Source organism: Helicoverpa zea, chromosome 20 (genome assembly GCF_022581195.2).
Source record: "Helicoverpa zea isolate HzStark_Cry1AcR chromosome 20, ilHelZeax1.1, whole genome shotgun sequence".
Taxonomy (NCBI): Eukaryota; Metazoa; Arthropoda; class Insecta; order Lepidoptera; family Noctuidae; genus Helicoverpa; species Helicoverpa zea.
In genome coordinates this window covers 6,786,978-6,799,521 of record NC_061471.1, presented here as the reverse complement: position 1 = coordinate 6,799,521, position 12,544 = coordinate 6,786,978, and the positions used below count along the sequence as shown (strand labels likewise).

The 12,544-nt window shown below is 36.0% G+C and overlaps 2 protein-coding genes across 2 annotated transcripts; one reads left to right on the top strand and one right to left on the bottom strand.

Annotated features, from left to right (window-relative positions):
- Window positions 1-88: 88 nt before the first annotated feature.
- On the bottom strand, window positions 89-8,805 carry LOC124640475. The gene is made up of 4 exons (XM_047178259.1): window positions 8,528-8,805; window positions 1,308-1,425; window positions 686-833; window positions 89-478 (listed from the first exon to the last, which is right to left on the bottom strand). The coding sequence occupies exons 2-4, from the start codon at window positions 1,412-1,414 to the stop codon at window positions 266-268; spliced, it is 468 nt and encodes a 155-aa protein (XP_047034215.1). The 5' UTR covers window positions 1,415-1,425; window positions 8,528-8,805; the 3' UTR covers window positions 89-265.
- On the top strand, window positions 3,321-11,346 carry LOC124640474. Its single transcript, XM_047178257.1, has 4 exons — window positions 3,321-3,593; window positions 5,779-5,955; window positions 9,637-9,764; window positions 9,850-11,346. The coding sequence occupies exons 1-4, from the start codon at window positions 3,500-3,502 to the stop codon at window positions 10,636-10,638; spliced, it is 1,188 nt and encodes a 395-aa protein (XP_047034213.1). The 5' UTR covers window positions 3,321-3,499; the 3' UTR covers window positions 10,639-11,346.
- The last annotated feature ends 1,198 nt before the right edge of the window (window positions 11,347-12,544 follow it).

The following is a 12,544-nucleotide window of genomic DNA, read 5'->3' as shown; positions in this document are numbered from 1 at the left end:
AGTAGGTTACCTACCTAGTTATAATAAGGGGTAGATTTAATGAAGGTTTTAGGAAGTATAATTAGTAAAAACAATAACAAGTCAGCGATGCTTTATAAGATATATTATCAAATTATTTGGTACAAAAAAACATAATTATTGAGATCCTTCCATCAGGATTGTTGTAGATATAACAAAGTACCTATAAGCGTAGTAATGACTAGATAAATGAGATCAGAAAATTGGAATGTTTCGTAGTCAGAAAAGTAGAGATCAATATTTGTAATTAGTTGGTCATATCTTCGAAAGCTTCTTCAGCTGTGCCTTTTGATGAGCTGCGACGGTCGGGGTAGAGTCCGAAACGGTATGGCCAGTAGATTTCAGGGCGGTTTTCAGGGCCGGTGCACACGCCCTCCTTCTGGTTGCATTCATAGCCGAACGTGCACTTCTTGTTGGATCTGTTGAATACGTGTTTCTCGGTGCATTTTTCACGGGGACCCTGGTGAGGAAATCATTTTTATAGAGATTAAAAGATAATACCTATCTATTAGGCCATAGAAAAGTTTATTTAGGAAAGTATAATTATATGATAAAGGTAATATTGATTTGGATTATTAGCTCAGTGTTTCTTGATTCAGGCTCTTACATGGGTTAACCCCGTTAAACTTATTAGCTTAACTAAAATATTTTAGATATTGTAACTCACACGAAGGCAGTCAAGACGATTGTTGCAGGCTGTGTTGATGTAGGTACCGAATCGGCACAATTTGTAGGATTTATCGCCTTCCTTTATGCAGACTTCCTCGATGGCATCCCAGCCTTCCGAGGGGCACACGGGGCATTCAATCAGCACTCTGCAAAGTCAATATTATTAAATACTTCCACTGAAAAAACGGAATGAATGGAAAGTATCTTTGAGCGGAATTTGAAGTTTGTCTAGTCATTAATTTAATAATAGAATAGAATGTCATCGAGTCAGAATCTAGAAGTTGGTATAATTAAGTATTTATTTTCATATCTGGCAAGATCTTGTTTTGAAATCGGGGATTTTCGAGTTATCAGTTCCAACGACAAGACGTTTTCAAGACGTCTGTTCCTTATCATTGGGACATATAAATTATATCGGTATGTAACGGCTTTTTGATAAGAGACTCAGTAATAACAATAAATTGTTATTTGTTTAGTTTATTATGGTGATGATTTCACTGTATATTTTTATGTCCAATAGCAACTTAGCCGTTTTATTTCGAAATGGAGTCGTTTCTTTTAAATTGAATATTCACACGTTCATTCACATAGACGTGTTAATAAAATAATCACATATTTACCCTTTTGGTTCTTCTCTGGTAATGTAGTTCCGTGATTCATAGGATCCTCTGTAGTGTGCCAGACAAGAGCTGTAGGTGACGAGCATCAGAAACACAAGGGTATGCATGGTGGAGAGTTCTGAAATCAAAAAACCTTGGTTAAAATACCCCATGATTTTTTTGTAATCTGAGGAACCTTCACTCCATTTGAGTAAAGAAGCTCTTTTGTCGTGTACAACAAATATCAACCAAGTTTATTGTAACCTTAAATATTATTGAGGCAATTATCTAATGAACTCCATAAAAATCTCAGTGCAACAAAACAATTAAGAATCAATTAAGTAAGCAGGCAACTATATTTATCTGTTAATCTATTTTGTACAGTATTTGTTCTTCCTTAAAAGTGTACCCAAACATAATGCCTATTACGTATTCAGCAGCTTCAAGCTAGAGTAGGATGTTATTCTGTAGTACATAGGTTCATACTTAAACGGGTTCGCTAAATATTTAATCTTAAATACAATTTGAAAACAATATTAGCTAGTGCGACCTATCTCATTTTTCTCTAAATGTAATTTAATATTATTTTCTTAAGCGAATCAATTTTCTCTGAAAAAAAATCCAAGTGTTTCATGAGAAATTTTCCCAAAATACATAATGATTATTGGTGACTGAATTTTCCATCAAAGGGAACGTGGTTAGTAAACATTTATATTAACTTACATAGAATTTAATCATGATCTATTATCGTAACATCATTAGTTATTTTTACGAAATCTCAGAGATGGCGCATGAATGAATAACGAATGACGTATTCTACTGTATAGTAGTAAATAAAACTATCATAGTATGTGGTTTTCTTATGTACGTATCTCAAAATATACAGTAGGAGAAATACATCTGTCTACTTTATTCGGCGATGTAAGAAACAGTAACTACCTACCAAGAGAAGGGCTATACATAAGTAAGTAGGTAATTGTCCTCTACCAGATCAAAGACTTTCAGAATATACAGCTTCGTACTTAAATGCAAACACGCAAATGTGGATTTGAGTTTTCAAACATTTTTAAGTTCAGATTTTCTCGCGATAATTTTCCTCACATTTGCGTCAGAGGTACCCAAGATAAACATAGATTTTCTTTTACAAAACATTTTTGAAGTTGCGTTTGTTTTGTATTTAAAAACTTCAAAATAGCATAAATAAACTGCACATCATTTTTACTTTGCTAAGGAAACCGTTTCTATATTTTTATTTGCACCAGCCTACGCTCTGCCCACGTCTTAGTGTTCAGGTTTAAAATAATGAGTACAGTCATGTGTTTCCGTTAAATATAAGCATCGTGGAAAACCTCACGTATACCGATCTAATTCTGTCTACATAGGCAACTCTTATCACAAGATCTAGAATTACAGAACAACTAATAATAAATAGTTGTAGGTACACAAGAGACATGTGATGATCTACACAGCTGATTGCTTGGAGATAATTGTTCTTCCGACGTGCTCCGGATTGGGTTAACACAATAACATTGTTGGCACGACGTTTTCTTAATACGGAAATTATGTTACATCCTAAACTATTGCAGTAAAACACTTTGTATAAAATCATCCTAAAGAGTTCAAAGTTCGGATCTCGGACATTGCCATCGGCAGTACCCATCTAAATCAAATCTGTCTTATTAGGATTTCGGCAGCGACATTATTTGTGTAGGTAAGTATTTAAATCTTTGTGTCCATGTTTTTCCAAAAAAATGGCAGATATAGAAATCAAAACATAATAATTTCCGATTCACGAGTCAGTGACATAGAATTAAATTTAAAAATAAACGTCATTGCAGAATGACGTGGGCGCAGCAAAACGCAAAATCGTTCAGAATGCGTGTTTCAAATACATGTCTTGCAATGTTCTGTGCAAAAATTCAACGAAATGTTATGAGAGAGTAATGTATGAAGTGCTGTAATTTTATGTTTCGCAATCTGTTGGTACGGGGGCAGAGATCTGTCTGCGCGAGCGCCGCCCGCCCAAACGTCCGGCGTCCGCTTGCTAAATGCGCATTCATGTGACACACTTCGAAGACTACAGAGGCAACAAGGCCAAACAGATATTATTTTCACGTACAAAATAATCGTTTAAAAGACTTTCTTTCTAAAACATTTGTGGTGTTGTAAGAAACAGTGGTTTTCTATAACTTCTTCACATATTTGCATTCAAAATGGGAATGATATCGCGAGTGCGCGGGCGCATTAGGAGTGATTCTTTCTCGAAGATTCACACGATCAAATCGGAGGACAAACTCGCCAATATCGGTAAGCAAGTTTGCGTTCAAGAAAACTGACTTGATTTCCCAGTAATGTGGATAGAATAAATGCATGTCAGTAGGTAAATTGTAAGTTTTTTAAAAATAATAATGATCTTGAAATGACAAACACTAACGCTAATGTACAAAGTTTGTTTATCAGAATTCCCAGGAAATTAATGCAATCATTAAATTACCAATGTTAATCGATGTCATTATATTAAATAGGCTTATAGTTTTTAATTATTTTGCACGACTCGTTAGTTAATAGGTACACTCATTTGAATTTAAGATTGTATGTAATTAAAGTTCTTACTATGCGAAAAGTATTCCAATATAGGGTGGTTGTTGTCGTAAACATGTGAACCAAAATTCTCATTATGAGAACAAAAGATTAATGAGACAAAAAACAAAATATGCTTGTATTCATAATTTCGAAGAGTTTTTTAACATGTCCCATTCTAGACAACTAATTCCAAATATTTATTTAGTACACAAAGACGTATTAATGTTGTTGTTTATTCTCCTATATTTGTTGACTCATATCAGCTGTCAGTTCCACGTGCAGACAACATGTGGCGTGTTTGAGGGCTGCTCTGGCATATCTTGCTTGTCATGCTTTCAATCGGTCGGGGAATGATGCTTCCATACCTTCATGGTAAAGGATAGGTAGGAGGAGTTTTCAGAGAATAACTCTGTGAATATTCTAATAATGAAGTTTTGCGAAATCGATCTTTTGTTCCTCCTCTAGAATTCAAAAATGATTCTATAGAATGTCGCTTCTTGAAATAATTATGTCAGACACAAATAAGTATGGTGACTGCGACTAGACTACATGCGGTTGTTTTCATTCATCAATACCTACGTAGTACGGGGCGGATGTAAACAATAACAATAAGATACGAATTTAAACTACGATGTAAAAATAAACTTCTATGTAATACATTAAATCTAAATTACTTCCAAGGTAGTATCCATTTTTGTTCGTGTCTTTTGCTTAAGCTACGAACTTGCTACGAGTGCTACGGCTACAACAGGGGGCTACGTCGTAGCAGGACCTCTCGTCGTAGTGCAGTCTTTATTTTATTTGCACGTCCTTCCCTTTTTTTAAGCAGCAATGTTTTTTAATATTAATGAATGAATTATAGTGGTGCATTCGATGTTGTATGAAAACAAAGTTTTATTATCGAACAATAATGACAGAATTTTACTTCTATGATTCACACATTTTAGCATTTATCTAAATATTTCATGGCGCATGTGGAGTTGTGGATAACATTCTAAAATTCCATTAGTACTTTGTGACTAATAAATGAGTCCGTAAATATTTGAGTTTTACGGCATTGCAATCGTGAGTACATAACGAGAATTGGGTCGAGGAGACTCTATGACAGCTACGTTTGTAGCACTAATATAAATTGCTTTATTTAATAGTAATGCTTAAATACTTAGACTGTTATGTCTTTTGCGAAAACTACATGTTCATTGCTGAAAATAGTTATATATCCTCATAGTAATGAATAATTGGAAATTCTTCTCCCAAAAGACGTGACCCTTAACACTGCTATTGACGATAGGAAGACGAAATAAGAGCGAAAAAATTAACCTCCCACCATACTACTTCCTGGCAAAGAAAAACAGGCGTGTTCTTGTATAAGTCTTGAAGATATTTGTGTGTCAGTCTCAGTGAAGCATTTGCAAACTAATAACAAGCAACCTACGATATATCAAACTATTTAAGTAGGCAGTTCGTGGAATAACCATTGCGCATTCAGAAAATATGCTTCTTAATATAATGAGTGCTTTCAGCATGAGCGATGCTGACGTAAAACCATACAATTTGCTTTAGATGCTTCACAAGGAAACTTCGAGAAAAATACTTTTGAATAGCCTTATTTTCAGCGGCTTCGAAACTTTTATTTTTGGAACGTTATTAATAATTGTTTACCGTGCACTGACTGTGGCGTTATGTTTTACATATACTCATACCTTTGTGTATTTTTTGAGTATAAAATACGGCAATGTTTTTTTTCTAAAATTATTATGAACATTAATTTTCCTTGACTTACGCATATTCGGGCTAGTTCAACGTTACTTAGTTAACATAATGTAGTAAAATGTAACATGGTAACATATGTGAAATCGACAAAGAAAGTTTCTATGAATAATTAACATATCCACCTTTTAAATTACAGTATGGCTCCTATCGCTGGTCCTACTACTACCATACTGGGCGCCCCGGGGGCTCTTAGTGGCTCTTGGCGGGGCGTGGCTGATGGCAGCCTACACATGTCTGGTGGTACCAGTTCTCATCTCCGCCAACTACAAGTACCCAGCGAGGTGGTACCCTGCCGTGGTCAAACTCGCTCAAGGTAAGTTTGAATTACGAACGTTGAATTGATTTGTGAGAAACCTCTGTACTTCTATAGTTCGGCCATTCAGAGAATGCGTTCCTGACACGTCGCGATTGAACTGACGACGTAACTACATTCATTGATTATTGATATAATAATGTTGTTTTAATGCTCCTCAATTGTTAAAACGGTAAACAACCAGCAAAAATATTTTTATCGTAACTGCAACGCCATTGCAAAGTTACGTCGTCAGTTCAATCGCGACGTGTCAGGAACGCATTCTCTGAATGGCCGAACTATAATGAGGTTCATATTATTGGAGGTAGACTCTTTAACGGTCGTGTATTTGAATTTGAAAAAAATAGTGCACTTAGAACACTAGAACGAATTGGCAAGATGCATGTGGATAGCAATATAATAATGTAGTCATGGTAAATGTATTATCACTACCATTTTATAATTCGGACATATCATCCGGTCGGAAACTGAAATCTGGCAGTATGTCAGAAAAATAATACGAAAAGGAAGGAAAATCCATTATGTGTCGAAAACAACCCATGCCAACAAAATAGCATCTAACGAGTTATTGACGTACGGGATTGTGTTAGGCTTAGAAGAAGATAAAGTAAACAGAATGTTTTGTATCAGAAACATCTTGGCATAAACAGTGGGGTGTGCCAATCTCCCGACCTACGCCCCATTTCAAGTGTTTGTCACTCGTCATTGACAGAAATAATGGCTCCAGATTCCACGATCGCATGACGTAGGAAAATGCATAACGTGGTGTAATATTGTACGGTGCATTGGATGTTTAACATTTTCAGAACGAGGTACTTGACTGAAAACGTTCTAGAAATAATTCACGCCTGAACTCGGCTCACACTTTAACCTCTAATGTCTTGGATAGATTCATTTGAAAGTAAAATATGGGTATTTTAGCTTCAGGACTGTTTATCAGAAGTGATCTTCATAATCATAAATTATAATAATAAAACAAGTGACTGTCGTTTATACATGGAATGCCCATTAAACATTTTTAATTTATTAGCTAATGTTGACAATTCAAAAAAGTGTAGGTACGCTTCAATAAACATAAATAACAAATACAATGAAGATCTTGCAAGCAAAACAAGTAATGAGACTATTTTGTTTACGTTATTTTTTTAAAGAAAATCTTATTGACGTAAACAGACGCCCACGGTCTAAAAAGTTGCATAATTTTGCAAACTATCTAATTAGTATATTAGTCTATGCTATCTAGTGAATAGATCCAAAAACTGACTGTTCATTATGTTGACAGCCGGGTTATTGACATTAAGCTGTGTTAATATTTCACAAAGGAGCACATCATTATATAATATTTTCAGTCACTTAATTTTTGGACTCTATAACATTACATGTTTATTTTATTGGTATAAAATATTTTGAATATACATATTTGCGAATAATCGTCCAACATTAGTTTTTGCTATAATTAATTTCAATGACTACAATCAATGTTATTGTTGTAGTCTTGAGTTTATATTTATGTGGAAAAGTCAGGTCATTGTCGAGTAGAAGCTGAATGGGGAGACGCGCGACGGAAGCTGGCGACTCGCCAGTGCGCGTGCGTCAGTCTCGTTTACTTGTATTTTCTGCGTCTAAGAACATGTGTTATATACAGACTACAGACTGAACGATCATTGCTTCCAACCAAAGAAAGTCAGGCCGCATGCCGACCTTTTGCGTCTCGAGATGTCGTTGTTATTTGTTGCTATAAGTCATGCATGCATGATGTAGGTACATTGTATGCCTTTATAGCACGTTTGATCTTTCCTAATGATCACTGATTAAATTAATAACTGCAGTATTTTGAACTGCATGCATGATTTTGCTATCGTTAATGATAATTAGGTTTTCAAAATTATCTTGATAGAATACTTTCTACTAAAAAGCGGTACGCGTCGCACTAATGTGTAGTCGACACAATCATGTTTACTATTTACGAATTTAAATTACAATTTTGTTTGCGCCTCAAGGGTAGAGCAGATGTGCGCATAATGACAAACCATTTATTATAGTAATATGCGTTATAATTTTTGTTTTTGTAAATCTAGACGTGAAACGCATTGTCTGATGTAAACAAACATTAAGATATGAAGAAAAATTCGAGTTATTTTAAATAATGTGACTATAATAATAAGATACATTTATTTAGTAGGTTTTATTTTTGTGTTCAGTGCACATTTCTATCAGTTGAAACGTGATCTGAAGCACGATTTTTGTGTATGCAGTTTTTTTACTTGATTATTTTGGTTATCGAGTGAAGTGCCTACAAGATAATAAGTAGTATATAGGCACGGTAAAGGTGAGATCAGATTTAGTTACAGTAGTCATTGAAAAGATCATGATGCCAAATGCGAGCTTGACATGCACAGTTGAATTAGATAATACCTATATCATGTATAACATCTTGGTAAAATGTACCTAGATATCCTTTTGTGTGCAAGGATATAGCATATTGCAGATATTGTACATTATTAGAAAAATGTAATTTAATAATGATAAATTAATTAGATATAAAATAATTGTATAAAGTATTGAAACTCACCAGATGCCTTACAACGTGGTATTGGAAGGTGGATGTAGCTGATGAAGCGATGTTCTGAACTGACCACCCTTGTTCCATGGGGGTCCTTTTATACTCAACATTTTACTGGTCAGCTACTCAAACTGGTATAGTTTCATTGTAAAAGAACCAAGAGATAGAATTCAGTCATAATATTAGTTTTCAAGAGTTGTTTGTTTCCACTTCTCTAGTCTGCGTGTCATCTTTTTCGATCTGCGAAAAACAAAAAAGTTTTGTTAGGCCTAGCTTACCTCAAAACACATATTACTTACTCGTGTATGTTTTTAACCCCCGACGCAAAAACGACGGGGTGTTACACATACCTACATTTAAGCTAAGTTCCAGAAACAAAACAACAAACCAAAAAAATAGTTACATCAGATATTCATAGTATTTTCCTCCCCTTAAAGTACCTAACCCAATACCTAAACGTTGAATGAAATCCTTAACTTTTCCAAATAATTTCTTGGCACTATCTCGAATTCTCAGTCCATATTTTCTACCTCTTTCTATAGGAATAATATTAAATTATATTCTTTAAGAAAAAATATGCAAATGAGGGAAAACTTCTTGAGACTGTCAGGAGTTAACTTGGTGGACAATTCGGAGTGACAGGTTGAGGACAAACACCCACGTACATTGTCTAAAGTACAATCTCCTTAGTAACAAAATTAATCATTTTTTAAAATTAATTAAGTGATTGTAAAGTGTTCATAAATAATTTTGAGATAGTGTGCAGATCTCCCATCCATATTTAGGTCGTTTCTTTCATTGTACCTAGAAACATTTTTGCAATCAAAAGTAAAATCAGAAATGTCTTAAATACATTATATTCGAATATACGAATGTACGAATGTAGAATATACGAATGTGTACACTTGAACTTTTAATAATTACAGGCACGATGGGTTTCATCCGTTTTGCTCTTTCGAGCCCTCCACATGCAGACTTGCCTTTGGCGGGCAAGGTCCGCGAACCAAATTTATGTCGTTTTTCTATTCACATTATATAAAAAGTAATACTTGTTGCTCGCATAGGACTACTTCGTACTCATAGGTAGTGTATGTAAGAAAATATACTTTTTGTTGCAGAGGTAGCAAAGAAGTTGCGGGCGCCTGTAACGCGCGTGCTCGGTGTAATGAAGGCTGCGTACGCGCCGGTCGAACGAGCTGAGAAACTCTTCCTGCAGATGAATAATCTCTCAACTATGATTGGACAGGTAATAAAATTATCATACCTTAACATAATACATTGCATATCTAATTCTGCATAGGTATTACAATGATACCATTTTCTTGTTCCAGTTGCTGATGTTCACAGCCTGCGACCGACTACTCGTCTCCCAAGGCAGATTAACCTGCCTTTACTCTTTAATGTTCTACAACGTGGTCACCTACTCCGTCAGCTACGTCCGGGAGATCTGCACCAAAGAAGACTGGTCACCCTACGTCAACGTAACTCGCCATTCTAGGGTCAAGCACCTTGCAATGTCAGCCACGAAAATTGTCCTAGAATGGACGAAAGCTGTCACCTTCATTGTCACCATAACTTTTGTCCTCCTCGCTCTTGGATTGGAACAAGGACTAGAACATTACAAACCCACAGCGTTATACACAGCCATCACTGGCACGTACTACCTTCTAACAGAGAGGACCTTCTTGGAGCTTTGGCCTATTGGTCTATCTGCTCTAAAATTAGAGAGGTTAGAAGGCATGGAGTTGCTGTATTTCGGTGCTTGGGCAAGAGCCATCACCACAGCGTTAGCCATTCCCTTAGTACCAGCGTTAGCGTGGTGCGAGCGGTGGAGATTAGCCGCTCTCCTCTTTTATGTATGTGTATTTATTCATGGACGACACAGGTTAGGGGAAGCTCTCGCGAAGCTCCAAGAAGCCCGTGGCTCCTTGGCGAAGTTCAGGCGAGCTACACCCGAGGAGCTGGCCACTCTAGAGGATGTGTGTGCAGTGTGTTTGGGCACCATGAAGTCAGCGCGAGTGACGCCCTGTGCCCACTTCTTCCACGCAGACTGTTTAAGGAAATGCCTAGCCAATTCAGACAGATGTCCTATTTGTGTCAGGCCATATGTATTTTGTTGACCATCAGCGTATTACATTCGGATAAGACTGCTTATAACGAAATTTCGTCGCCATTTCCCAGATGTAGATTTGGGAAATGTTCTTGATTAAGGTGATAATTATGAAAGTAAGATTTATTAGTAAGTAGGCGAATTAACAACGGATTAGATCGTTTTGGTCGGTTTTAAATATATGTTGTAATATTTACACAAGTAATGTTGCTTTAGGCGAGCATTCACTATTCTGCCCATATGGTTGTTGCATTGTATAAAAATCATGAAAAAATGAAAAAATATTGTAATCGCCTCCTGCTATGAGGATCTCCCGCATATTTTAGTGTATGTGTAAGTATTGATATTTGTAAGTAATAGATTGTCGAAGCTTCGATTCCATATTTTTTCTCATATCGATGCTTTAGCCTTATTTTATTATTACTTTAGAAATTACTTATTTGGGCATGTTGTTCGCTGTCTTAGCTCTAAGGATACGTACCTATGTTGTTTTATCGATGTCGCTTACTGCTCTTACGGGTTCCAAGAGTTAGCAATGCTGGCTAGGAGACTTATTACATGTAAAAGGAAATATATGGAGATGTTGAACCGTCGATGTTAAGTGTTGAATGTCAGACTCACGGAACGCGCCTCATGTAGCGAGTAGTAGCTACCCACGCATTCCTTGGGTCCAAGTTTGTATTAATGTTTTGTACAATAAATTACTGTCCAATGACAATCTTATGTTTTCTTCCACATTACTTAGAACATAGACATACCATCGCTTGTACTACGGGTTAGTCAGTAGGCCGCTAAAATATCATAGACACCAGTCGCCACGCGTCTACCTACTTAGCAAACAGATCCATCCTCTGTCTTGTCATTAATGTTCTCCGTGTTCTCCTCCCTTGCCCATGTAGTGATGACACCTGATTTATAGTAAAAACAAATGCCTTCTACATTAAGAACCATTTGTTGACCATCTTACCAACTCCTTATTGAAATGAATACGAAAACCGTAGCATATAAATAATTATGCAGCTACACATTGCTTTGATAGTAACTTAAGGCACCGTAAGATTTCGATGGATTGTCTGGATGTGATAAAATCTGTACAAGCCGAATAAACCCAGTTTCTTAGTTACGAAACACCCGACTTACTTGGTGCAATGCGACTGTAACGTGTCCTTATACTCCTTTATATGCATGAAAGAGACGTAAAGTCAGATCAAAGTTATCTAAATAGGTCATCTTACTTGTTTTATGAACAGATTAAAAAGTAACGATAAAGTTTAAGTAGGTATATTTTAGAAACACGCTCATATTTCCCTTTTGACCCCAGTACCTACAATAACATAGTAAAATAAGATGCTTTCGGAGAAATTCCAAGCAAAATTCTAAGTTAATGGTTACCTATGATTACCAAAGTTTGTTCAACAAAACTACGTTTGTATTTTGAATAATAAATATTATACAACAAGAGGAAAAATACTTCCAAATACGCTATAGGAATTTACATGGGAAATCACATATTTAGAACCATTTTCCTCTATGGTGTGAAAAATCATTTTTTATCCTTACATTACAATCAATAAGAGAAATTTACATTTAGATTGGAATTATGATTTCTCTCTTATGTGGGAAAGATTATTTCGACCATTGCAGCAGTAATAATAGCATGGTTCTTTTAAGCTGCAAGTTATTTCCGTGGTTCACTGTATACAAAACAAAACCCGCGCTAAAACCAAGAAAATGGCAAATGGCGCCGTTGCCATGACATCATATGGTTACGTCACGTAAACAAAGCTGTCAAAAGTTCTGAGGTTACACAGTTGGAGCTGATAAATATATCGCCATCTCCTTCTTATGTAGCCTTCGAACCTCGTGTTTTCCCTTTGTCTCTTTTCTGACCGCGCATTCGCCACAGACGCAAGCTC